The following is a 26,512-nucleotide window of genomic DNA, read 5'->3' as shown; positions in this document are numbered from 1 at the left end:
ATATGGATTTAGACAAGCCCGTTCCATGGCAGACATCCTTACTGTAATCTCTGAACGCATATACCATTCACTGGACAAAGCGGGAGAGGGCAGAGCGGTAGCTCTAGATATATCTAAGGCTTTTGACAGGGTATGGCATGAGGATTTCCTCAGGAAGATTAGATCTTACGGTATCACTGGTAGAATACTTAACATAATTAAATCCTTCTTAGATAAGAGAAAAATCCAGGTTGTCCTCGACGGTCGTACATCTAAACAATATGATATAAATGCGGGAGTGCCCCAGGGATCTATCCTTGGACCTCTGCTGTTCCTGATATTCATAAATTACCTCCCTGACAAAATTGCCTCTGAGATGGGTATATATGCTGATGACACCACACTCTATAGCAGGCACGACAGGAAAACAAATGAACATATATCTAAAGTAATGGCAGAAACACTAGAGGATGACCTCCAATCAGTAGTGGAATGGGGACAAAAATGGATGGTAACGTTCAATGCCACCAAGACAAAACTGGTTTCATTCAATAATTACAAGAAACCTTCTCTACCACCTATAGCAATGGCCAACGACTCTTTATCTGAGAGTACGTCTCTCAAGCTCCTTGGCCTAATGTTCACAGGAAACATGAGTTGGAACAATTACATCGAGGGCATTGCCAGGGCCGCTGCAAGGAAGGTGGGCTCTCTCTACCGTGCTAGAAAACTTCTAACACCCGAAAGTATCCTGTACCTCTATAAGGCCACTATTCGCCCATGTATGGAGTATTGCTGTCATATTTGGGCCGGTGCATCGGCTACTAGTCTTTCGCTCCTTGACAGGGTTCAAAAGAGAGTCGCAAATCTGATAGGCCCTAAACTGGCATCTAAACTTCAGCCTCTGTCCCATCGTCGAAACGTTGCATCCCTCTGCCTGTTCTACAAGTATTATAATGGTGAATGCTCTGAAGAACTGCAAGCACTTGTGCACCCACGACGTGAACACCCTCGACAGACCCGACAAGCTGCAAAATCCCACCCCCACGTAGAGATCCCTAGATGTAAAAGATCTTTCTACTCCAATAGTTTCTTCCCCAGAACTGCTAGACTTTGGAATTCCATTCCAGGTCACTGCTTCCCCAACTGTACTGACATGCATAAGTTCAAGTGCAACGTGAACCAACATCTCGCTGCCCTAATCCCTACATAGTACACCAGTAGATGTTTCCCCTGATAGTAGCCCCCTACACCAAAGTGGCAATGTGCCTTGTTTGGGGTGAAAATGTAATAATAAAAAAAAAAAAAAAAAAAAAAAAAAAACTCCAGTATTAATACTGTGAGCTTCTGATTCTGATCAGCCACTACTCTTATGAAACTATCAGAGAGAAATGATTTAATAATTGAGAAAACATTTCCAGCTATACCGTAGCTGGAGATCTTATAGAGTAGATCTTTATGCATTACACTATCAAAGGCAATTGCCCTAGAAAGGAAGCCTCCATCGAGAGATTTTCTAATCCTATGAGATATAACTGTTAGCACATCTGCTATAGATCTAGCAGAATGGAAACCATATTGCATGTCACTAAGAAGGTTATTTTTGCTGAGGTGGTTGACTACTTCTCTATTTAACACAAATTTCACCAACTTACTCATGACATACAGGAGACTTATTGGTCTATACTGAGAGAGAGATAACTGATCACCTGAATTCTTAAATATGGGGCATATTGATGAGGCTTTCCAGAGTGTTGGGAAGGAATTCTCCTTAAGACAATGCTTAGACAGCTTTGTAAGTATAGGAGCTAGTTCTGGTTGAAGCTTTTTCAGCACTATAATTGGAATGCCGTCAGGGCCAGTTGCTTTACTGGAATCAAGGTTTTTGATTAGCTAGGCAACAAAAATTCCTAAGATTTTATAAATCAAACCAATTATTTATCATAAGACTTAAAAGTGTTGAAAATTTAATTAAAATCAAATAATTCCATATAATGTTTAAAATCAACAGCCAACAAAAAACCTGTCAAGTGGCTGGCTTGACAGTTATGCGTTAGAACAAAAACAGAATGCAAACGAAACTAAATGAATGAGTAAAAACAAAAAACATTCTTAACATGGAGAGTGGAGGTTGTTTTTTAGTTATTCTTAACTTTCATGTAACAATTTAATAAACAATACAAAAATAAAATGTTAAAACTATGAAAAATAATAGTTCTTATGCAGCGAATCTACAATCTCATTCTTAACATGTGGAAAAGAAGGGTTTTAACAAGTGTGTACTTTCACCTAACAATATAATAAACAATAAGAGGCGGAACGATCAAATTGATGCCCTAAAAAAGATGACATATTCCATGATTAAAACTAATTGTCTTTTTTTGTTGCATAACACTTACTAGTTGGCCAGTTGTGTACAAATCCCAAGAGCAATAGGAGCCTTCTATCATGTCTGAAAGTGACACAATGTTCAACGATCGAGATCAGAGATGCGCTGCTGTAAAACTCATGCCCTCTACTGATCCAAGTTATGACAACAGGACCATTGCCAGCACCCTCAAAATGCAAATCTGGGTGGTTTAATGCTTGAAGGATATGCCCAGAGTGATAAAAACAAAGTTTCCAGCCACTTCACCTTTGGTGTGGTTTCAAGTGAGTGCCACATCATGCCATCTCACATCTTCAAAGTCAGCTTCAAAGTCAACACCAAAGTGTACCTGGATGTGCTGAAGAGTATGGTGATCCCCTGATGCAATCAGGCAGCCACTGGCAGACCCTGGGTGTGACAGCAGGGCTCGGCGTTGGCTCACAAATCCAAAGAGACCCAGGTTTGGTTTCAGAAGGAGTGCTACGACTTTGTACCCTTCTCCCGCTCCTCTCTTCCCCCCACCTGAATCCGCTAAGCTACTTCGTTTGGTCATATGTCAAGAACATCACCAACATGACCTCCCACAACATCAAAGCCAGTCTGATCGCTGCCATCCGTCGAGTATTTGCTAAGCTCCCGCCGGCGCTTGTGGAAAAGGCATGCTCCCAGTTCCAGACTTGTATTAAGGTGGTGATTGAGGCTGAAGACGATTACATTGAATAGATGTCAGCTCTACTACATAATCAAGTTACCTGAATTGATTTTTTCAATAGAAGTTTTTAAATAAAGCTTTAGTGTTGTTTTCTTTAGGGCGACAATTTTATCGTTCTACCCGGTACAAAAAATAAATATTAACACAATAAAAAAACAATAGTACTTATGCAGCAAACACTAGAACTTAGAAACCCATACTTAACATGTGGAGAAGAGAGTTTGTTATTTTTGTAACTAGTCTGTACTTTTACCTAACAATTTAATAAACAATATAAAGGTAAAATAACTTAACTTCCGCTCATTTTAAACAGTTTGATATTATAATTTGAAAAAATATTATATATATATATATATATATATATATATATATATATACATAATGTTTTTATACTACATTAAATTTTTATAGTTTATATTTGAAATTTTATTTGGGGATATGTTTATTTCAGAAGATTGTAATTTCAAGAAATTAAAGGATATTTTTAATTTCACTGGAAGATATTAAAGACCATTATTTCCTAAAGTTGACATAAACAATAAATTCCTACTACAACTTTTCTATCTAAAAGATGAAGAAAAAACCTGGAATGATGTTGTCAAATTTTCAACCAATTTTATTAGCATCCATCAGGTGAGAATAAGGCACTTAATTGAGAAAGCTCATACTGATGCCTATTTAAATTTAAATAACTCTGACAGATTCCAGACATTTTTATTTGAAAACTTAAAATTTGTTGGAGAGCATTTGTCATGTGCTGGTATTACAAGAGATGAACTGAGTAGTCCAAGTTTGTCAAGGCGATCAGAAATAATTGCATCTACAAACTGAATCATTATGGACTTAGTTTCTTTACAGAAGATAGAGGTACTTCCATAATCCTGGATATGTTAGGCTGCAGAGTACCTATCTGGATGTTCCATTGATAAGCAGTCATTTGGGAAACAGGTGAAGAAAATTCAGACAACATCTAGAAATCTCTGTAAATCTCAGCATCATAATCAAAATTATGAAGACTTCCTGAAAGCAGGTGTCACCCAGTGAGGATATCACCACAACCACTGTAATATCTAGTCCTCTAGTCCAGTTACATTCAAGGCGGCTATGCCTGCTTGTAGAAAGAGACTGATTTTACAACAAAATCCAGTTAATGATGATGAAAACAACCTAGAAAAAATTCACCATTGCTCTCTGTGTCAAAAATTATTCAGATAAAAAAATTAGGGGGATAAATGGAGGATATGCAGAAAAAAATAAAGTCCAGAGCATGAGAAATGTACAAACAGAAAAGATAGTCGTTTTATGACCATTTGAAGCAGTAAGATCAAGAGCTGAAAAAAAATGAAGATTTGTTGTCATCATTACAACAATATGAGGAAAATAAAATTAAACTTCAAAGTATCTTGTCTACCTTGCAGCAGAGAAATCAAGAGTTTTAAACAATTAGACACTCAGCATTTCACAAGCATTTCAAATAACATTGGCAAAACAAATTTTGAAGTTGAAGCTAAAACTGAAAAGTCCCCAAAACCCTCCTTTCCAATTCAAGAAAATTTCACAAGAAAAGCAAAGAAGAGAAAAAGAAAATGAGTTGAAAATTAAACAGATGAAACTTGATTTTTCTAATCAGTGTTGGGAGAAGAAGGTTGCTATGAAGGAACATAATATCAACCATTATTCCAGAGATGTCATCAAGTGCATCATTGAACTGATAAGGCAAGTGGAAGTATCTGGCAAGAATTGTGGAAAAGTAATTGACATTGTAGCAAGACAGATATTTCACACAGCTATAGATCCAAAAGACCTACCATTAGACAGACCATATCTTAGGGGATGTCCTGGCCAAACAACAGATAGAATTAAACATTTTTCTTTATAGAGATAAATATATTAAATAAGATAGAAAATTAGCAAATAAGATATAATAAACTGGAAATCATAAATCACAATAAACCAAATGTAATAATGTAATGGTAGAAAATATTAACACTAGTCATAATCCGATATAGATTTAGAATAGATTAGAAAAGGAAATATGATGATTTTTTTTTTTTTAATTGCATTTTCACCCCAAACAAGGCACATTGCCACTTTAATATAAGGGGTTACTATTAGGGACATAAGCTACAGGGATACTATGTAGGGAGTTGGGCAGCAAGATGTCGGTTCACATTACACTTGAACTTTTGCATGTCAGTACAGTTGGGGAAGCAGGGACCCTGAAGAGAATTCCAAAGTCTAGCAGTTCTGAGGAAGAAACTACTGGAGTAGAAAGCTCTCTTACATCTAGGGAACTTTACTGTGTATGGGTGGGATTTAGCAGCTTGTCGAGTTTGTCGGGGGTATTTACGTCGAGGGGGTACAAGTGCTTGCAGTTCGCTGGAGCATTCACCATTAAAATACTTGTAGAACAGGCAGAGCACAATGGGCTTAGAAGGGGGGGAGTCATGCGAACATTAACTTATGAGTGTCCATAATGTTAGCTATTTAGCTGTTATACCTGTTGGTCTTATGTTAGGCATCAGGGAGAGTAGTGGGATGTTAAACAGACTGATATTCCACAGAATTATACCATTTTGGGAGTCTGAGGCCCCCAATCACCATCATTTGGGTCAATACATGGAGGGGCTAAATTCTGGTTAAATTTCAAATTATCATAACTTGCAAAGTAAACAAGTTGAGTAAACAAACTAGACCTTTTTTTAGTATTACCGGAAGAGAAATTTTCAAATATCCATTTTACAATGAAAATATATCACTCAAACATCAATGAAACAACAAACAGTGATTCACATTATGCATCATCCGTCAGAAAGATTCGTACTCAGTGTTACACCCAAGTATTGCAACTTTGAGCTGCTCAAAGCTATGGATACTGTGCCCTGTCCCTTTACAATGTCTGCAATTTAATTGCTCTCAGGCCTTCATGACACTGGGGTCACTCTTATCCTATAATCGATGGATACAATCTGATAAATTATCAAACTGATTGGTCTTCCTGGCTTTGTTGATTCGGTATTGTCAAAGAAAATTGTTGTTGGCTTCAATACCTGACTTGGTGAAATTTTCAGCAATCAACTCTGCACTGTGCCCAAGAACCACATGTACACTAGGTGGGATGTAGATCCATGGAATTGAAGCAACATCGAGGTATGCTGTTCTGCAAAATTCTCTGAACTCATCAATCCTAACCGTTCGATCTGAGTTGAGGATAGTCAGAATCACTGCCATGTTCAACACCAGTTGATCGATCTTAGATTCAGAGCTATCAATTCCTTGGGTGAGCAGTTTTCGGTTGTTGGTGTCCAACATAACTTTAGCAATATTCCCAGTTGTGAAGGTTCCATCATGAGCAGTTAGATCAGCTTTCTCCAAAGTGATAGATGTTTCTTCCTTGACTCTGGCTTGTATCTTCTCTTTGGCTTGTTTTAGGAATTCTAACGCTCGAGCTACCCTATTTGACACATTCAACTTTGCCTCCGACCAAGACAAATGACCAGCAGTGACATGGTAGCAGATTTTAAAGATCCATCCAAAACACCAGAGAAGATTGTGGAGACAGTGCATGTTGTTGATGTCTTCTGTTGCGATGGGTTCCTGGGTGACTCCTTTACAAACATCATAATCCTCTTTCTTTCGGTTTTCTTCTAGGTGCATGTCCTTCTTGCAGATCTCGAGGGTATCTTCTAGTGACCAATCGACCTTGAACCCTGATGATATGAAATCAACATCATGACACTGTTCTTTGCTCTTTGTGCAGAGACAACAAAACGCTCCACTCAGACCAGAAACGGTTGTGTGCATTTTGCCATCTATCATGGACATTTTGGCATGAATTTCAACATTAATAGATTTATTGAGATGGTCCACTGAACACCTGATTGTTCCTTCTGAAGATCTGTTACAATTTCAAAGTTCTCACAGGTTTCTTTTCCCATCAACAACACCACTGGACGACAAGAAGAAAAGGAGGCATGTGAGGGGTTTTCCCAGAGCACATCACCATTCACAGTCTTCAGGTTCTCGATACAGAACATGAATGGTTGAAAATGGAATGTCCACCAATGCCATCTAAGCCATCATGAAGCATCATCTTGATCTCGTTGAAGTTGTGGAATGCAGGCAACTGAAGTGATGCAAACAATTGGGCAGACGTAAGTTGCAAGCACTGGAGGTAATGTTACTTCACACCACTGTACGGAGATGCAAGTTTTTGTACTGTTGGCCTCCGCTACTTCTTTAATTTCAACAGTTTGTCATATGATGAAAGAACATCAGCTTCAGCATCTTTCAGGAGTAAGTGAATGTCTGTGTAAATCAGTTTGGTCATTTTGCCATTCTCATAGATGGCAGATGCAACCTCCAGTGAAATGTGTTGGTCTGGGATGGACTCATTGCGTAAGACAGAGTATCCCACTTTAGCAACCTCTTTGTTTTAAAGGTATTTGTTCTTCAGACCAAAGGCAAACATTTTGGTGTTGAAGCTTCAGCAGCAGCTTTGGTCGAATCCATATAGCCGCTCAGTAGTTGGCGTTGTTGACGGTCACTGACTTCCTCCAGAGGATGCTTTACTTTCAGTACATTGGTGTGACGCTGGAGCACTACCTTCTTATCAAATGACTTGGATGAACTGAGCACTGAACGATTCTTGTTTTGTTGCTGCTGAAAGTCTTTGAACACATTTTTCACGTCAGATAGAAGTTTATCATTAGGTGAGACCTGTAGCTTGGAGGAGACCTATTTTACAACTTCATCAAAGTCTGGCTCTTTTTCAAATCGAGATCTCTTGCAGTTCTTGAAAATCTCAATGAGAGCAATGTTTGTCATGTCATTCATTATGATTGTGTAATTAAAATAAAATAAAATGTGGGATTTTATAAAAATTGAAAATGAGAAAAATGGAAATATTCAATTATAATAGATAAATTTTGAAAAATTAAATTTTTTCTTGTTTACGGCCAATATTTGACTGAAAATAGCTTCAAAAAGGGTAAACATCAGCGTTTTCCAGAAAAACGGTGCAGTTTCATGGTTTTCTGATGCCAAATTTGGATTCTGCACCCCAAAAAACATAGGAAAAGTGGTCTGGATGATGTAATTTGAGTAAGAATGACAAGAATTATCTGGATTTATAGTTTTAACGGTCATTGTGGGTTGTCCAAAATTATGGAAAAATGGGCAAGTTCAAATTTTTTCAATATGTTAGAATTAAAATGGTTCCCGAGAGTGATTTTTTTCACCCAATCGGATTATGATAGCTTTCTATGTCTAGATTCTTATTTGTGAAGCATGAGAAATTTCATCTCTTTTTTTTTTTTTTTGCAATCTTTGGTTAAAATATACCGGCCGGGGGCAAATTTAGATTTTTTATGGAAAAAATGTTCATTTTTATAGTAAGTTTTGTGGAAAAAGTAAAAAAAAAAAAAAAACAGGTCAAAAACTTGTTCATATATTCCATTTTTTATAATGAAGTAAATTTAGGGCATCTGGCATTATCTAAGTGGCTTATAGCAGGTGTCGGCAACCTACAGAATGCATGCCATGGCAAGCAATTTTCAATGGCATGCCGAGCCCCCAGCTCCAATATAGCTAAGAATATAGAATTGGCTCGCCTATTATGAGTATAATTTAAACAAAATTCAATTCTATGGCTGAGAGCAAAGGGGAGAAGAAAAATTGATTCTACGTGCGCTGTCAGGGCCAATGAAACTGTGAGAAAAGAGAACTGGCATCACACAGGCTTTGATAACGTAGTCATACGAGTTGCAGATGATTGTTGATTCATTCATTGTTGAGCGGCGAAATACGGTGCATCAGCGGCAATAATAGGTAAAAATCACATTTTTTACTTCGTGTTAATTATTAGAGTTACAGAATTGTTCAGTGGTCAGAATATGAATACAAGATTGGGTATAATTGCCTTTCAAATTCTTAAAAGTATACTTTTAATTTTCAAGCTCATAACTGGTATTAGAGATGAGCAATTTCGATAATCTATATACCAAACAAAATGGTATGATTGGGGGAATATGTGGATGAAATATCTTTTGAATTGTGAATGTCACACATGAATGGGAGCTAATCAAAACCTTTAGACTACTTCTGGGACACCCTGTACATAATTTTTCTCCACAACTTTTATTAAAATGTATCATGGTTTTCCCACAGCAAGGGTGAGGATAATTTGGTTAGTATTTTATATATCATAATTGACATTTGTATAATTAGGCCTATTTATATTTTCAGATACCCCTGGCATTAGTTATGGCTGAAAAGAAAAGAAAACTTGATCATCGCCAATTTCAAGACAACTGGACAAAAGAACATGGATTTGTGGAACAAAAGGATTGTGCTGTTTGTGCTTTCTGCTGCAAAAGTGTTGTGTGTCGCACATCTAGTGTACAAAGGCGCTTTCAAACTAAACATCAATCTAAGTTTAAAATCTCAGAGGAGAAAGGTGAAGCCATAAAAAAGCTATTTCTGGTTTCAAAAAACAAACTGGTATTTTGAGCCAAGCTGTTAGAATGAAGAGTAAAGCTACTGAATGTAGTTACAAAATAGCCCAGTGTGTGGCTTTGAATGGCAAACCTTTTACAGATGGTGAATAGATCAAAGACACTTTTTTGAGCGGTGCTGAAGTTTTGTTTCATGATTTACAAAATAAAGACATTATACTCTCTCGAATTAGAGAAATACCAGTTTCTGCAATATCAGCTGAGAGGCGCATATCTGACTTGGCTGAAAATGTAACAATTAAACAAACAATTGGATTAAAGCAATCCCACATATTTAGTGTCACCCTTGATGAAAGCACTGATGTAAACGATGCATCTCGCCTAGCTGTGCTTGCAAGATATCACGAGAATAACCACATTTATGAAGAGTTGTGTTGTTTATTACCCCTTCATGATACAACTAAAGCAGAAGATATTTTGTGTGCATTTACTGGTTATTTTTCTAAACAGGACATTGACTTGAACAAATTATGCAATGATTGACAAGAAGAAAGGATTTGTAAAACTTCTTGAAAACCATGTTGGATGCAAACTGTTAAGTTTCCACAGGAGCGCATATGTGCAAAGACCTCATCTTTGAATTTGGTCTCTGTGATGAAACTGCTGTTGAGATAATCAACTTTCTTATTTCTCACTCTTCATTGGTTCACGGGCTATTCAAATCTCTTCTACAAGAAATTGAGTGTGAATATGGGGATCTTCTGTTATACAGCAATGTTCGCTGGCTTAGTCGAGGCAAAGTTTTAGCCAGATTTGTTTGTTGTCGTGAGGCTATTAGGGCGTTTCTTGATAAAAAACAGAAACCATTTCCTCAACTGAATGATGAAAGCTGGTTGTTAATGTTTATGACCGACATAAACACATTTAAATGAGCTTAATTTGAAATTACAAGGACAGGGTCAAACAGTCTTTGATCTTTCCAGCTATTGGAAAGCATTTACAATGAAACTTGACATTTTTACCCGTGACATCAACATCAAAGCATTTAAGTACTTTCCAAATGTGAAAAATCATGCAAATCAATTTGAAGTGAACATGGATGAGCTTCAGGAGTACGTTGAAGCACTCAAAGCAGAATTTGATAAACGAAGTCAGGACTTCTACATTCATGAATCCTTATTTTCATATCTTATTAAGCCTGACATTCTTGATTTGACAAATGCCCAACTGAAACTTTTTAGCTGAATGGACATTGATGATTTTGAAATGCAACAGGTTGATTTTAGGTCTTCAGAAATATGGACATTAAAATTTGCTGAACTAAGAAAGTCTCTGGAAGATGAAAATTTAGAAAAGTCTGGTGCTATTTTGAACTGTTAGACTTCTTTCCCAAGCTCATTTATCTGTTTGAAGAAAATTGCTTTTGCTCTTCTCTCGGCTTTTGGTTCAACTTATTCTTGTGATCAAATTTTCTCTCACATGAAAGCAGTGTTGTGTCCACATCCAAGTCGTCTAACGCTTGAACATTCAGAAAATTGTATAAAGCTCAAAATTACAAAGTATGTTCCCGACATTGAGGAATTGGCAAAGACCATGCAAGGACAAGCGTCCCATTAATAATAAAAACTTTACAAAAACTTTTAAGAAACTGTTTTTTTTTTCACATTATTTATAAACTTTGAGATTATTGTATATTTTATAAAAAGAACAGGTATAAAATATGAATGTTGGTACACTGAATAATTTGAAACCCTAAGTCGGCACACAGCAAAAGGTTGCCGACTCCTGACTTATACGGCATATTTAGGGGTTTCTGGAAGAAATTTTGAGCAATGCTTCAGGTGCACCAAGATTTACTCTTTGGTAAAATCACTGTAGTCGCCATTTCACAAAAATTTGAAATTCACAATCTTCAAATGGGCATATCTTGAGAAATAATTGGAGTTAGAAGACTAATGAGCCCATTTTTTTTGCAACCTCAGACTCTAAGCTATTCAAATATGTATTGAGGAAGTTGCTAAAACTCCATATGTCTGCTTGTCAGCCCACTGTGCAGAGGGATGCTACATTTCGTCAATGGGACAGAGGCTGAAGCTTATATGACAGTTCAGGACCTACCAGATTGGCGACTCTTTTGAACCTTGTCTAGGAGTGAGAGACTAGTAGTAGTTGGTGGTAGAGACTAGTAGTAGATGCACCAGCCCAAATATGACAACAATAGTCCATACATAGGCGAATGGTGACCTTATAGAGGTATAGGATACTTTTGGGCATCAGTAGCTTTCTAGCACAGTAGAGAGAGTCTACTTTCTTTGCAGTGGTCCTGGCAATGCTCTCAATGTAATTGTTCCAACTCATGTTTCCTGTGAACGTTAGGCCAAGGAATTTAAAAGAAGTACTTTCAGATAATGAGTCTTTGACCATGGCTATTGGTGGTAGAGAAGATTTCTTATAATTATTGAAGGAAACAAGTTTAGTCTTGGCAGCATTGAATGTGACCATCCATTTTTGTCCCCATTGTTTTCCTGTTGTGCCTGTTAAAGAGCGTGGTGTCATCAGCATATATACCTATCTCAGATACAATTTTGTCCGGGAGGTCATTTATGGATATTAGGAATAATAGAGGTCTAAGGATAGACCACTGAGGTACTCCTGCATTTATATCATATTTTTTAGATGTACGACCATCGAGGACAACCTGGATTTTTCTCTTATCTAAGAAGGATTTAATTATGTTAAGTATTCGTCTAGTTATACCATATGATCTGATTTTCCTGAGAAGACCTTCATGCCATACCCTGTCAAAAGCCTTAGATATATCTAGAGCTACCACTCTACCCTCCCCTGCTTTGTCCAGAGAATGGTATATACATTCAGAGATTATAGTTAGGATATCAGCTGTGAAACGGGCTTGCCTAAATCCATATTGCTGGTCAGACAAAAATTTAGCATCTGTAAGATGATGGACTACTGCTTGATTAATTATACTCAAATATTCTGGCGAAAAGTGGGAGGAGGCTAATGGGGTCATAATTTAATGGGTCAGTTCTTTCGCCAGAATTCTTAAAAACTGTAACCACAGAAGCAGTTTTTCAGCAGTCAGGAAAGCAAGATTCATTAAGGCATTTGTTGTAAAGTTTGGAGAGAACTGGAGCTACTTCGGCGGAACATTATTTTAATAGCACAACCAAGATGAGATCAGGTCCACATGCTTTTGAACTTTCAAAGTTTTTTATAATAGCATGCACCTGAGAAGAGGTTATTTTCAGATCATCTAGCGTGACATCTGTTCGCAAAGGAAAGTCAGGGAGGGGGTGGTTAGCGGGGTCCAATGTTGAGTTGGAGGCAAACCAACTGGCAAGCATGTTAGCCTTCTCATTTGCTGTGCAAACAACCTCATGATTGTTCGATAGTGGAGGAATTGTTGATTGCCCATTATTTACTACACTGTTGTAGATTTTCCAGAAATCACGGGTTCCTAATTTCTCTGCTTCAACGCGTTTTTTGGTGGTTTCAGTAAATTCTCTCTTAGCTGTCACTATTTCTTTCTTATAATTACTTCTAGCTTCTATATACTTCTGTGTTTGAACTGGACTTATGTCAGTTAAATCTGTGGTATGCATGCTGCCTTTGCGCAATGACAGCTGCACAAGTAGAAGTAAACCACTGGGGAGAGTGGGGCTTGCTATAAAATTTCCGCATGGGAATACGTGCTTCAATAGCCATTTTGAACCATTCAGTGGTCTCATTTGTGCACTGTTAAGAAGGTAGAGAAAAGATATTTCCCCATGAGGCATCTCTGATGAGATCCCTGATGGCTTCCCAGTCAGCCTTTTTATAATATCTTGTTGTTTTGAGCAATGGCTCTTCAGTTTTGGCTCTAGAGTTTAGGGTGATTTCAACCGATCAATGTTCCCAAGTGGGCTGTGAGCATTCGTTATACAATTAACGGGAACTGTGGTCAGAAACAGATCTAGAAGTGATGCGTGTTGTTCTTACTGGTCTGGAAAATGGGTTGGAAACAATCATCTGTGATGGGGAATGAGATATAGAGAAGCTATGTGTTGTGCTACCAGCTGCATTTGTGTAAGTAAAGAATACAAGCCAGTTGCTGTGGCAGACATTGAAGTCACCAAATACATGCACTTGGCCGCTAGTGTCGAGGGAGAGTGCTGTATCTAGTCTGTCAGAGACTTTGTTTATTAGGGTGCAGTCCTGGGTCGAGGGAGAGCGGAAGAGAAAATAAAAGTAGCTAATGTTATGTTGCATGTTAAGTCTAAAGCACATAAAGGCTTGATCGTCTGATTCTAGTTTTGTTTCTCTAGTCAAGGGGAGAGTGTTTATATTTTACTTAACGTAGTATTTAAGGTGAGGGTGTTTATATTTTACATAATGTAGTATTTAAGGGGAGGGTGTTTATATTTTACATAATGTAGCATTTAATTTAAATTTGCATAATGTAGTATTTAATTTAAAGGGGAGGTTGTTTAATGTAGCATTTAATTTAAATCTGACAACTAAGAGCTAATAATTGTATTTTATGATTATATGTAAATAATAAATTAAATATTAAATTAGTATATGGAATAGAAGTCATGGAACTTGAAATATTCTAACAATTGGCCCATTGCAATATTTGAACATTGCAAATATTAGTTGCAAATAAAATATTTTTTAATTAGAAATAAAATAAAAAGTAAGTGGGAGAGTGTAAAAAGATTAGATGTTGTGTTGTAATGAAAATTTTGATAATTATAATATAATAAAGTAAAATTAAATTCTCAAGTGTTGATTTAAATACTCATTTAAATAAGAAAGTATAAGATGATAGGTGCATTGATCCAAATAAATAAAACAAACGTGATAATAGACAAATAGATATAGAAACATTAGTTATAATCAGATATCTCTATGGATTAAATCTCAACATGATATAGGGTAGTATCATTTTTTTTTTTTTACAGTAATTAAATGTTAATAATTTTATTTTGAAAATAATTTTATTTTGAAATTATAAGTAAAAATATATTAAACTATAAAATTAATGTATGGAATTGAGGATGTAGAGCTTGAAATATTCTAACTATTAGTCTAATTGTGATATTCAAACATGTTAAATATAAGAGGTATTCTTGAAAGCTTACAATGCAAGAATTTACAACCATTATGAGCAGATAAATAAATAAATAAATGAAGGATAAATAATTCAATAATCTTTTTTTATATTATTTTTATTTATTTATCTACCTGAATTTTTTTTTTAACTGTGGATGGTAGTTATTCCAAACGTCCTTTTGGGTAATAACCCATCATCAGTGGAGAAATAAATCCTTTCTCTAGACTGTAAATTGTAAAGTGGCTGTTCTGTTTAGATTTTAAATCCAAACACTCAAAGATTAATTAATTCAATTACATGTTCAGGGGAAATAATTCTAGGGGGGGGGTTAAACCATATTAAACAGAAATTTGAAATAAAATTTCACAAAAACATTTAAACAACAACGACCAGTTATAAGCATTTAAACAGAATATGAATTGATCAGAAAACCTGTAGTCAAGTAAAAATAGAATGACTTCCCCTGAACATGACTGAATTAATTAAGCTTGAGCATTTGGATTTAAAATCCAAACAAAAGAAAAAAAAATAGAATTATTTCCCCTGAACATGTAACGGAATTAATTAATCTCTGAGTGTTTGGATTTCAAATCTAAACAGAACAGCCACTTTACAATTTACAGCCGAGAGAGAGAGAGAGGATTTATTTCTCCACTGATAATGGGTTATTACCCGAAAGGACCTTTGGAATAAGTACCATCCACTGTTGAAAAAAAAAAAAATCAGGTAGATAAATAAATAAATATAAATAAAAAATTATAAAAAAAAATTATTGAATTATTTATCATTCATTTATTTATTTATTTGCTTATAACAACTGTAAATTCTTGCATTGTAAGCTTACAAAAATACCTTTTATTATTTAACAATGCTTCAAGCAAACCATGCCATACTTCTTATCTTAAATATAAGTTCATATTAAAATGTTAAATTATAAAGAAAAGAAAATGGTAAACGAGAGAGTAGGAGAACATAAAATATTATGTTATAATAACATTAACAATCCTAAAATAATAAAAGCAAAATAAGAATGAAATAATTAAATATTATTTTAAATACTCATTTAATTAATTAAAATAATAAATTATCATATGATTAGTGTACTTTTAAACACAAATACAAGGGGAATTAGGATTTATTCAAGTAAAAAAAAGGAAAATATTGTACTAAACAAATTAACCAGGTTGAGGGAAATGATTATCAATATTTGATTGAAGAATATTTGCATTTAACAATTATAGAGGAAAAAAGTTAATTTTTATAATAAAACCTTCAAAAAATTAAATTTAAAAAATAGATACATAAAATAAAGAAAAGTTAAATAGTAGTAATTAAGTAAATAAAATTAAATACTAAGCTGATAAGGTTTTAAATATATAATAGCTCAAATTAAAATAAAGAACTAAATTTTGTTATTAATGGATATAAATTAAAATAAAATATAAGTTTAAAAAATATAAACAAATTAATTAATGAATATATGATAGATTGAAGTAAAATAATTGCCGATTAAAATTACAATTAAATAATATTGATACAAAAGAATAGCTTAAAAGATATCAAATAATTTATTATTTCTTTAGAATTTATAATATATAAAATAAGTATGTGATGTAATTTAAATATATTAGGATAAAATTAAAAATAATAAAAATTGAGATATATTTAAATTCAATAAATTAAAGTAGATGAAATATAATGATGGAAGGATAACTTATAAACACACCAGCTAATCGTTCATCTAATTATTATAATTTAACTTAGACTATTGATAAATAAAACTCATAAATGTAGATTAATTTACATTGAAATATTTTAAATGTTAATATTTAATTTAAATAACTGATATAATTCAATTTATAATACAAATTGGATTAATAAATAAATAATATATAATAAAATAACACTACAGCTAGATAAATATATTATTTATCCATGTAATAAAAAAATTGTTTAATATAACTAGGTTTGTTAAAAGGAAATAACTCATTAAAATATAAAAGTGAATTATTGGCATTTAATTGTATTTAAACAGGATAAAATATTACAAAGGGGAATTTGATAGTAAAATTAATTAAGATTAATGGAAAATAATTAAAGGCTATAAAGAATCATAATTTATGTAATAATAAATTTAATTAAAATAGCAATAACTCAATTATATACGTATATAAAATTTTGATAAAACCAACAATTGGTATAACTAGAAATAGAATATATATATTTTGTAATAAGTTTCATATAAAATTATATAAATAATAGCTGTACCCGGCCACGCGTTGCTGTGGCTCAGTTTGTTAAAATGGAACACATTCCTCAAGAAAAATTGCATTTTGTTCGTTTATTTACTTCTATTATTTTCTGCAATTTTTTTTAATCAATAAAAGTTATTTTTTTCCTCAAAAAGATTAATTTTTTACCATAAATTGTTAGGTGAAAGTTTTTTTTTGGGAAAACTTGCACTTTTTTTTTTTTAAAGAAATTTGGCAGTAAACGTTTCTCTTTGAAAACGGAATTTTTATTATAAAAAGAACAGATGAATGCTTTACATGAACACTGTAAATAGTTAGGTGACAGTAGAGAAAAGTTTGATTCTTTTTTTCAAGAGAATGTACAAATTATTTTTTTTTTTAACAGATGTTCAGAAAATAAACAGAAAAATACTTCCATCATTAATTATGCAAAAAAATAAATAAAATGTTGATTTAGTGTTTCAACATTATGCTTATAAATTATGATAAAACTTGCTGAGTATGCGCTGTTTTACGGTTGTTGTAAAAATGGAACGCAAACTTAAATTTTGCTCCGTTTTAATCTTTCTTAAATTTTTAATTGTGCCCCCCCAAACGAATATAATCAAAACAGTAACATTCAACAATTGTACTTTATGTATATAAAACACAAAATATTTAAAAAAAAAAAAAAAAAAAAAAAAGTTATTAACGAAAGGGAAATAATTCCATTTTTAAACGAAAAAGTCAGTTTGGTATATCTTTTTGTTTTTTTTTTACATAAGTTACCATTCACATTGAAAATGTCGACATTTAGAGGTTGTCGGGTACGTTTACAACGAATAAACACTCCAATCTACCCATGTTAAGAACGGCTTTCGGAATAAACACCCCTAACCTTGCCAGCATACCCGAAAAGCTATAAAAGTTGACGTGTCAAATGTGAACGATGAGTTGGACATAATGTAAAAATGTACCGAATTTAAAAGGGAACAAAATTCAAATTTCCGTTCAATTTTTACAACAACCGTAAAGCAGAGCATTCTATGTAAATTTTACCTAATTTACTGTATTAATGCTATTTTTTTTAAGCAAAAAAAAAAAATATTTAGGTTTGTCATAAATTCCCAAACTCATTTCACCCTAAATAATTTAGGTGACTGAAATAGGAATCTAATTAAAACTTTAATTTCCTGACTAGTATGTGAGAAATTCATTTTTCTTCGAGTTATATCGAATTCATTAATACGGACTTTAGGGGCTTTTTTCGTAATGTTCCTGTAAAAATTATTTTTTATTGTTACAACTTACGATGCTTTATTTATATAAAAGAAGCAAAAATAAATTCTTGCATTTTTTATTTACTACTGAAGACCATAACTTTAGTAAAGGTATTTTTTGTTTAAACAAAATAAAATATTTTCACTAAGAGTTAAGTAAAAATAATTAGTTCATTATATTCTGCGATCATTATTTGATAAATACTGAAATTTTCATTAAAATTTGTTAATTTCCTGATTTTTGGTGAATTTTTAAGTAAAGGGAGGGGTCAAAATGTTTATACACTTTGCACGTCAGCATTCATTTTGTCTGTATCTACCATTTTTCGATTAATATTTGATAGGAAAGCGACCACGTGTGGTTAATTTATCTGTTTTTTCAGAGAGGGTATTTTTTTTTCTTTTGCAAGAAACAAATCATAAACTTAAACTTTCTATAATAAAAGTTAAATTGAAATATACTGCAAATTAAACATCACAATAATGGTGCAACATATTTTGAAATTAGAAAAATAAAAAATAAAAAAACTTTGTTTTAGCATGTTAAAAGTATTTAGGTTGGTAGATAATTAAATTCTACTGTATTGGTATAATTATTTTTTTTTTTTTGCTGTTGTTTCTTGCTTTTTACAATTTTCGACTAAATAATCGTATTTTAAATTAAACTTCAGAAGTTGGAATGCCCCCCCCCCCACCTAAAATGTACTTCGAAAAATCGATTTTATAGTGAGATTTAAGAATGGTTAGCCGAAAAAAAAAGGTGAAAAACAAAACAAATAATCAATAAATAATTGTTACCAAAGGCAATAAATGCTACTTTTTTTACTTACATAAATGAGTTTATTTTATGTTTTAAAGTATTTTCAAGCGCTTTTCTTTATTTTTTAATCTAAAATTGCGGGTGTGTGGGTGCCAAACATCTCTACATTTTCTAGAATTCCCCGCTAGATTGCAAACAAAATCTCCAGATCTAGCAGGAAAACCGCTAAATTGGAAAAACTGGTCAAGTGACGGGAAGCAGTAATAAATAATTGTCCCTAAATAAAAAAAAATGGCCTATCGGTACAAAGAAAACCACCTATTTATTATAGGAAAATTAAGTATAATGTTATAATTAAAAAGAAATATATAAAAACACACATGGGTATAGTAAACATATTATACCAAAACGTGAAATCCATCCGGCCAGTAGTTCTTTAGACTATTAATTGCGAACGAACCAAGAGTTACATTTTTATATATATAGATATAGACATATTTCAAACATATTACAATTATTAATATTATCTAAGTAAATATATATAGATTGATTATAAATAATAAATTAATAAAATACTAAATATAAAAATTTTTAGTAGTGTATATCAAAATTAATACAATTTCTTTATACGAACATTTAAATTTTAGTGTTTTACTTGAAAATTCAAAATGGTGTAATAAAAGATAAAATAAAAGTTAATTGCAACTTATCTTCCAATTTTCGGATTTTGTAATCAAGCCCAAATGCATTTCATGTGGATAGTTGCTATTTCTTGCGCTACAAAACATTTGCTATCAAGAATTGTAAATTTAAACATAATTAAAAGAATAAATTGTAAGATGGTCAACATCATATAATTTATAATATAGATATTTGTCATTTTATATATATATATATATATATATATATATATATATATATATATACACACACACACACACAGTATAAGTAAAGTAAAAATTTATTTCAGTAAAAATAACTTACCGAATTACAAAATCTGTATCGTTGTTTGCAATTGTAATAACAATGTCTGGCAAATTATACAAATTGTCCAAGTGACTTTCCACTGTTGCCCTATTGTTGTTGTTGCAAAAGAGAAAAAACAAACATATTACAGAACATAATTGGGTCCTTGGTCAGAATTCCCCCATATTAAATAAACAAAAATAAAGAAACATCTGTATGATGTACATACCATGATGAAACTAAAACATCATATTGCAAAAATCACATAAAATTAATCAAGTAGTTTTATTTATAATAAAAAATCAAATTTTATGAGTATACAAGGTGTGACAATTTCAACCTCTATTTTGAAAAAATATTCAAGAAACAAAGGGAGATAACACAAATATATACTTACTAGACTTACGTTTTTATGCCTACAAATTCTTCTTAATCATTTAAAAATTATTTTATCTATAAAAATAAAACTACTTGATACATGATTTTGGAAAATATGTTTTGTTATGTGCATGTAGATATGATACTGATGAAATTGAATTAACATTTTTATGTTATTAGAAATTTAGAAATAAAGAAATTTAGATAAAAACAAAAAAGTAAATATAGGCCTTATGCCTTTTTAAGCAACAGTCCAGTCCACCTGTACATGAACTAGAAGTTTACTATAGAGTTATTTTTAAGTGACAAGAAAAAAAATTAATAAATATGTAAGTATATGAGAAAGCTGTTAGCAATGTAGAATACCAGGATATTAAACTGATATGATGTATTAACAAAAACACAGAAATGAATGACGGTTTTATCAAGAATATAAATCTTCGTATATCTATTTTCAAAAATCTTAATATATAAATCTCACTCTACGTCTGTGTTTTTGTCTGTCTGTCTCCATTTTTTCAAACTGCATCTCCTTGGAGATGCAAGGTCACAGATCAGTATGTGGTGCATCAAATGATGTCATTTTCTGTCGATCATTCATTTATATATATAAATGTGACCTTGTCTGTCTCAGTGAGGAACATTCTCTACCAAACTACTCTGTCAATTTTTGGTCTACAGACTTGAAACTTGATATATAGGGTATTTAGACCCATCAAACAAATTCGATTTGGTTTTTAGCTCTAAGGGGGTCAAATTGAAAACAATTGGAACTTGGCAGATGTAAGTCGACAAAGTGCTCTTGTATGCATGCACAAATCTACAATCAGTTCATTTTTAACTATTTCTGATATGTTTGACGAGCTCCAGTAGCTACAACCAAGGCTGAAGCACTAAATGTTTTGGTTTTGATTCTACCTGATGACATCCAAATCATATTTTTTAAACTTTTAAAATCACTACTATATATTGGTTACAATATAATAATCAATATTGAATTGACTCTATAACAATAAATACAAAATCAGCATAAATTAAAATATTATATTTAAGCCTATTTTATGACCATGCAGTGTCAGGCATCCTGCTAGTAATTCACATATATAATCAGAATCTCCTTGATAAAAAAGATATGTTATTCTCTAAATTAAAAAGAAAACAAACCAAAGGAGTGCCATAAAAAATTAACACCCCGGAATTCTACATTGCTAAGACCCTTCTTATACACTTACATATTTGATTACCAGCAACGCTTCAAACAAACTAGCTTTCCCTTTTACAAGTATAAGTATTTTCTGCAAAAAGTATATATCATATGAAATTAGAAAGAAATAAGTTTAGAGAAAAAAAAACAACTATTAAGCACTATACATGTTTAATGAACAAATGAACCCATGTACAATATTTTGTGTATGAAATAGTAATTTAGTAATAAATATTATTTTACAAAGTGACTTTAGAAAAAAAACAAAAAACTAATAAGTAATTTTTGCAAAAACAATGATTACCTCATAGAATTCTTTAGAATTTCAACCAAAATATAATCCAATGGAGGAGCAATGTATGGAAATGTCACATTCAGGTGGCCATTGAGTCGGACATTGGGAGCAGCACCGTATTTTGCGAGGCACACATTCCTAATGAAATTAAAACAGATTTTTAAAAAAATAACAGCAATCTTTCTGTTGAACTTGAGAATTTGTTATAAATATTTAATCCATGGGAGGGGGGGGGGTACCATGCTCTCATTCTCATCTTGGATTTTATTCTCACAACGTTTTGCCCAATGCAAACTCTAACCTTCTGCAGGTGTATCTTGTTGAACTCGGAAACTTTATGATGAACTTGAGAATCTTTACAGAATTTTGCATGCAATGACCTTTTGTACAAAGGATGCTGATAGCTCCATATATAATAAAATGACTGCAGAAATTCCCCTCTGGACCAAAGTATCATAAATTTTCAACAACAGATGCCACATACAAATTCAATACAGCTAGGCTAATAGCCACTATCTTATGCAACTTCCGAACATCTTTACAGACTCATTCAACAGTGATAATAAAATACTACATTACACCCTAGGAGTAATACCATCACAATTGCAACATCATTAGCGGAAGGGGTACCTATTTTGCCCGCTAAATATTTAGTTCTATCACCGCCATCAGTCAACACCAGGAGGAAGTCTACATGCTTCACAGATTCTACGCTTACACCGCCCATAACTGGCTCATGCATACACAGATATACTATTAACTTTCCCGTAGTAGAATCAAAAGATAATAAAGTCTCCTTTGGAAAAGTCTGCTACCTCTGGTTGGTTGCTTGCTAATTCTCTTATTCTGGAATTAGATCATTCTAAACAAACACTTCAAAACATTACAATATGGCGTTACTCAGACAAATATTGATTCACACATCATCAATTTCAGTTAATAGCAACATATAATAACAGCGAACGGATCTTCCAATCTTTTACTTATGACTAACTTCTCTGCTAAAACTAAAACATACACAAACATAAATATAGTATCTACACTGCGTGTCAAATTATTAATGAGATAACATTTTTTTACCAGTTTCAGATACTTACTGATAGTTTCATATCAAAAGCTTCAGAAACATTGGCAATGCTGAGCTGCGCGTACTGTGAAATCTTCATACTGTTCCACCCAATGTAAACAACTTGCCATCATAATTGCTCAATCTACGGTATTTGAGGTGTGTCAAATTATTAACAAGGTAGTTTGTTTCGTCAATAAAATGGGTCGTGGGTTTGAGTAGTTCTGAAAAGAGTACTATTACAGAACAGCTAGCAAAAGGTAAAACTACTCTCGAAATATCGAAAATGATAGGGAGGTACCATCAAACTGAAGAACTTTGTCAAGGACCCTACAAAGATACATAAGAGAGCTGATAAATGTAAATCTAGAGTTGTTTCACGCTGTTCTCTACTGCAAATTAAATGTGGAGTTGTTAAGAACCCTGGGCAAACAAGTCGAGAAGTCTTTGACCAAGCCAGATTAAAGAATGTCTCAAAAAGTACTTAATGTCACCTTCTGAAAGAAGTGGCAAAGTCTGTTTAGTCTGTGACCAAGCCTCCATTAAAGCAACATCACATATAAAACCGATTGAAATGAGCAGAGGACAACATGAAAACAGATTTTTCCAAAGTTTTGTTCACGGATGAAGTGCGTGTCACTCTTGATAGCCCAAATGGCTGGAGCAAAGGATGGTCTTAGATAAACGACATTGTCATCAGCGTTTAAGGTGCCAACAAGTTGGTGGGATAATGATTTGTGCTGGGATTATCGAAGGTACTTTAGTTGGCCCATGGAGAGTCCCAGAAGGTGTAAAAATGACATCAAATGCTTACATAACTTTTCTGAAGGAGCACTTTAAATCCTGGCTGAAGAAGTAAAGGCTGACGTTCAGAAGAACAATTATTTTTATGCAGGATAATGCTCCCTTGCATGCAGCAAATAAAATCAAAGAGTATTTGCAATAACTGGGGTACTCTGGGCTGCGGAAGATGGAGTGGCCGGTGAATTCACCAGATTTGAACCCAATTGAGCGTCTTTGGAGTATCATGAAGCAACGCCTCTATGCAAGTGGATGCCAATTTAAGAGCAAAGAGGAGTTGTGGGATGCTCTCCAAGAGATATCACGAGGAATAACTGTTGACAAAATCACAAATTTGATTAATTTTGTGGACCAACGTCTTTTACAAGTTATTCATAAAAAAGGATCGCATATCCCCTACTAATTATGTCAATGTAGAAATTGCAATGTAGTTAGTGTTCTAAGCATTTTTCCTAGTTCACTTAATGTTTGAAAATTATTTCAATAAACAAGAAATAGGTTGTGTATTTTTCTCAACCTTGTTAATAACTTGACACACTGAAATCAACAGATATTCCTATCTTCTGCCATAGATTTGCTAATACTGCTTTAAATACTTTTATTTTCTGACTGGAGTAGCTGAATAGTATTGTAAGCACTTTCTCAAAGTTTCATGAATTTTTATTCACTCGTTCCTTCAATATTTAAAAAAATGTAAACTTGTTAATAATTTTATACGCAGTGTAGTAGTAAATGTATCTTCTACATTCTTCTTTCTTTCTTTGTGTTCGTTGCCATCAAATGTAAACAACATAGTAGTAGTTATTGACTGCTATTATGTCAGTTGGGGTTTAATGAATAATGTTTGCTTATTTCTTCTCTTTACACATTTACTTTTACACATTAACTGGTACTTCTGCAGTTCCTATTTTTCCATGAGTCTTGCTCGGCAATGCCTGGCAAACAACAAAAACTGCCGGATATTGATAACTGTTTTTCTTATTATAAAAGTTTTGTTTCTTTGAATTAGTGAACAAATATATTTTTTGTTTTGTTTGAATATGGAAAGTTATTTTGGTATGTTTTTACAACGTAACACTAGTGTCATTTAACTTCTAAAAAAAAAATGATAATCTTTTTTTGCCTAAAATGTTTAAACGGCCTTTAAAAAGGTGTTTTTTACAATCTAACCCAGCGTAGTATAAACACTCCCATGTTAAAAACGGCTTTCGGAATAAACACCCCCAACCTCCCCATGTTAAGAATGGCTTCTGAGGTTGGGTTGTTTATTCCGAAAGGCGTTCTTAACATGGAAATGTTAGAGGTGTTTATGCTACGCTGGGTTAAGTAGTAAAAAAATATCCTCCTTTGTTTTTCTTTTTCCAATTTTTGGCTGTCTGCCTGCTCACGTCTCTTTAGTCACTCGGTATAATCTGGTGGTTTTAATCATTTGTCAGGCGTTGCTGAGCAAGACTCATGGAAAAATGGGATTTAAACTGCAGAAGTACTCATAAACTAATTTATGAGGATAAAACTTTATTTTCTCATTCTGATTGCCTACAAGCAGAGGACGATGTTTGCACAAAACATATATGCTGTGGTTTGATGAATGATGTTCAGTTATTTTTTATTTACATATTCATAGTTTTCCTCCTTGGGCATTCATTATATTCTTTTTGTACTCATGCATTTACTGAAGTGCACTGAAATAATCATGTGATTACTTAGAAACCTATAACAAATGTGAGGAGGGGGATAGTGTTTTGCAACTATTGCATACTTTCACCTAACAAATTAATAACAGATACTGTAAAAAACACTTCTCTACAGGAGGCAATAGTGCTAAAAAACAAATACAAACATAATAATTGCTCAAAACAGAAATTTAAGAACTGGTAACCTAAAAATCATCTTGATGTTTCATAAATATTAGCGACTTATTTTGAACAATTCAGCATGTTAACACACATGCATAAGTATAAAAAATATACATAACATCTTGTAACACTCAATAATCATACAAACTTCTACACATGATGCAATTCTGCTAAAAAACATATACAGCCTCTTTGAAGTCTTTATAATCGCTCAAAATTATTAAAATTAAATACTGGAACCCTTAAAATTTTACTACAGGGAGCTCTAACAAAAGCTTGGAGAATTATTGGCATTTTAACTCTTTCCTTGCGCACAGGAAACTAACATAAAATGTAATCAAGCACATATTGCTCTTTCCTTGCTTGGACGGAACACTCAAAATATAAAAACAGCATTGATTTGGAAATGTAATTATGCACAAAATACCAAGATGCCACTACCTCCTACCCCAAAAAAGCCCTAAAAATAAGTTTCTTTTATGATAGCAATAATTAATTTTCGATTTTTGAGCGATTATCGAGATTTTAATGATGCTATATTTGTTTGTTTTTATTTTTTGCATTTTTTATTCCTGTTGATGATTAAATTTTATTTTATTTTCTTGACCTAGACTTCTATGAAGCCTAGGTCAAGAAAATAAAATTAAACTGTGACTTATCATGTTGACACTTTCTTTTTAGAACTGATTAAACGCGTTCAAATAAGTTAAAACACAAAAATATTATGCAGGTATGGTTCAAACATACATTTTATTGGCTACGGAAACACTTATTTGTTATATATTTGTTTTTTTTTTACCACTGTAACACTGTGAAGTGCCTGATGTTGAATATTAGGGAAATTGCAGCACGAGAAATCGAACCTGGCTAATGGGTTTTAGAATTACTGACACTTAATTCATAAAATAAATAAGAAAGCTTTAAATTACATTTTTTTTGGAAGAAAGAGATAAACGGGGAAAAAAAAAGATAAAAAGTTTTAAATAGAAACTCATCGCTAAAAATAGGATAGAGGAAACAATAAAAGAAAGTTGAATGGGTCAAC

The 26,512-nt window shown here is 33.0% G+C and overlaps 1 protein-coding gene across 2 annotated transcripts in view; it reads right to left on the bottom strand.

The window, feature by feature from the left end:
* LOC145252663 (branched-chain alpha-ketoacid dehydrogenase kinase-like) overlaps positions 1-26,512 on the bottom strand; it is a 145,674-nt gene that overhangs the window by 25,298 nt on the left and 93,864 nt on the right. For both annotated transcript variants that reach the window (XM_080112439.1, XM_080112450.1), the window contains exons 9-10: positions 21,754-21,882; positions 19,886-19,975 (exon numbers count right to left, since the gene is read on the bottom strand). In XM_080112439.1, coding sequence (XP_079968565.1) covers positions 19,886-19,975; positions 21,754-21,882 — 219 coding nt within the window. The remainder of the gene's footprint in view (positions 1-19,885; positions 19,976-21,753; positions 21,883-26,512) is intronic.

Source organism: Euprymna scolopes, chromosome 3 (genome assembly GCF_053919585.1).
Source record: "Euprymna scolopes isolate OS-2025 chromosome 3, ASM5391958v1, whole genome shotgun sequence".
Taxonomy (NCBI): domain Eukaryota; kingdom Metazoa; phylum Mollusca; class Cephalopoda; order Sepiida; family Sepiolidae; genus Euprymna; species Euprymna scolopes.
Note: the sequence above shows the minus strand (reverse complement) of the source record. Positions and strands in the feature narration are given on the sequence as shown.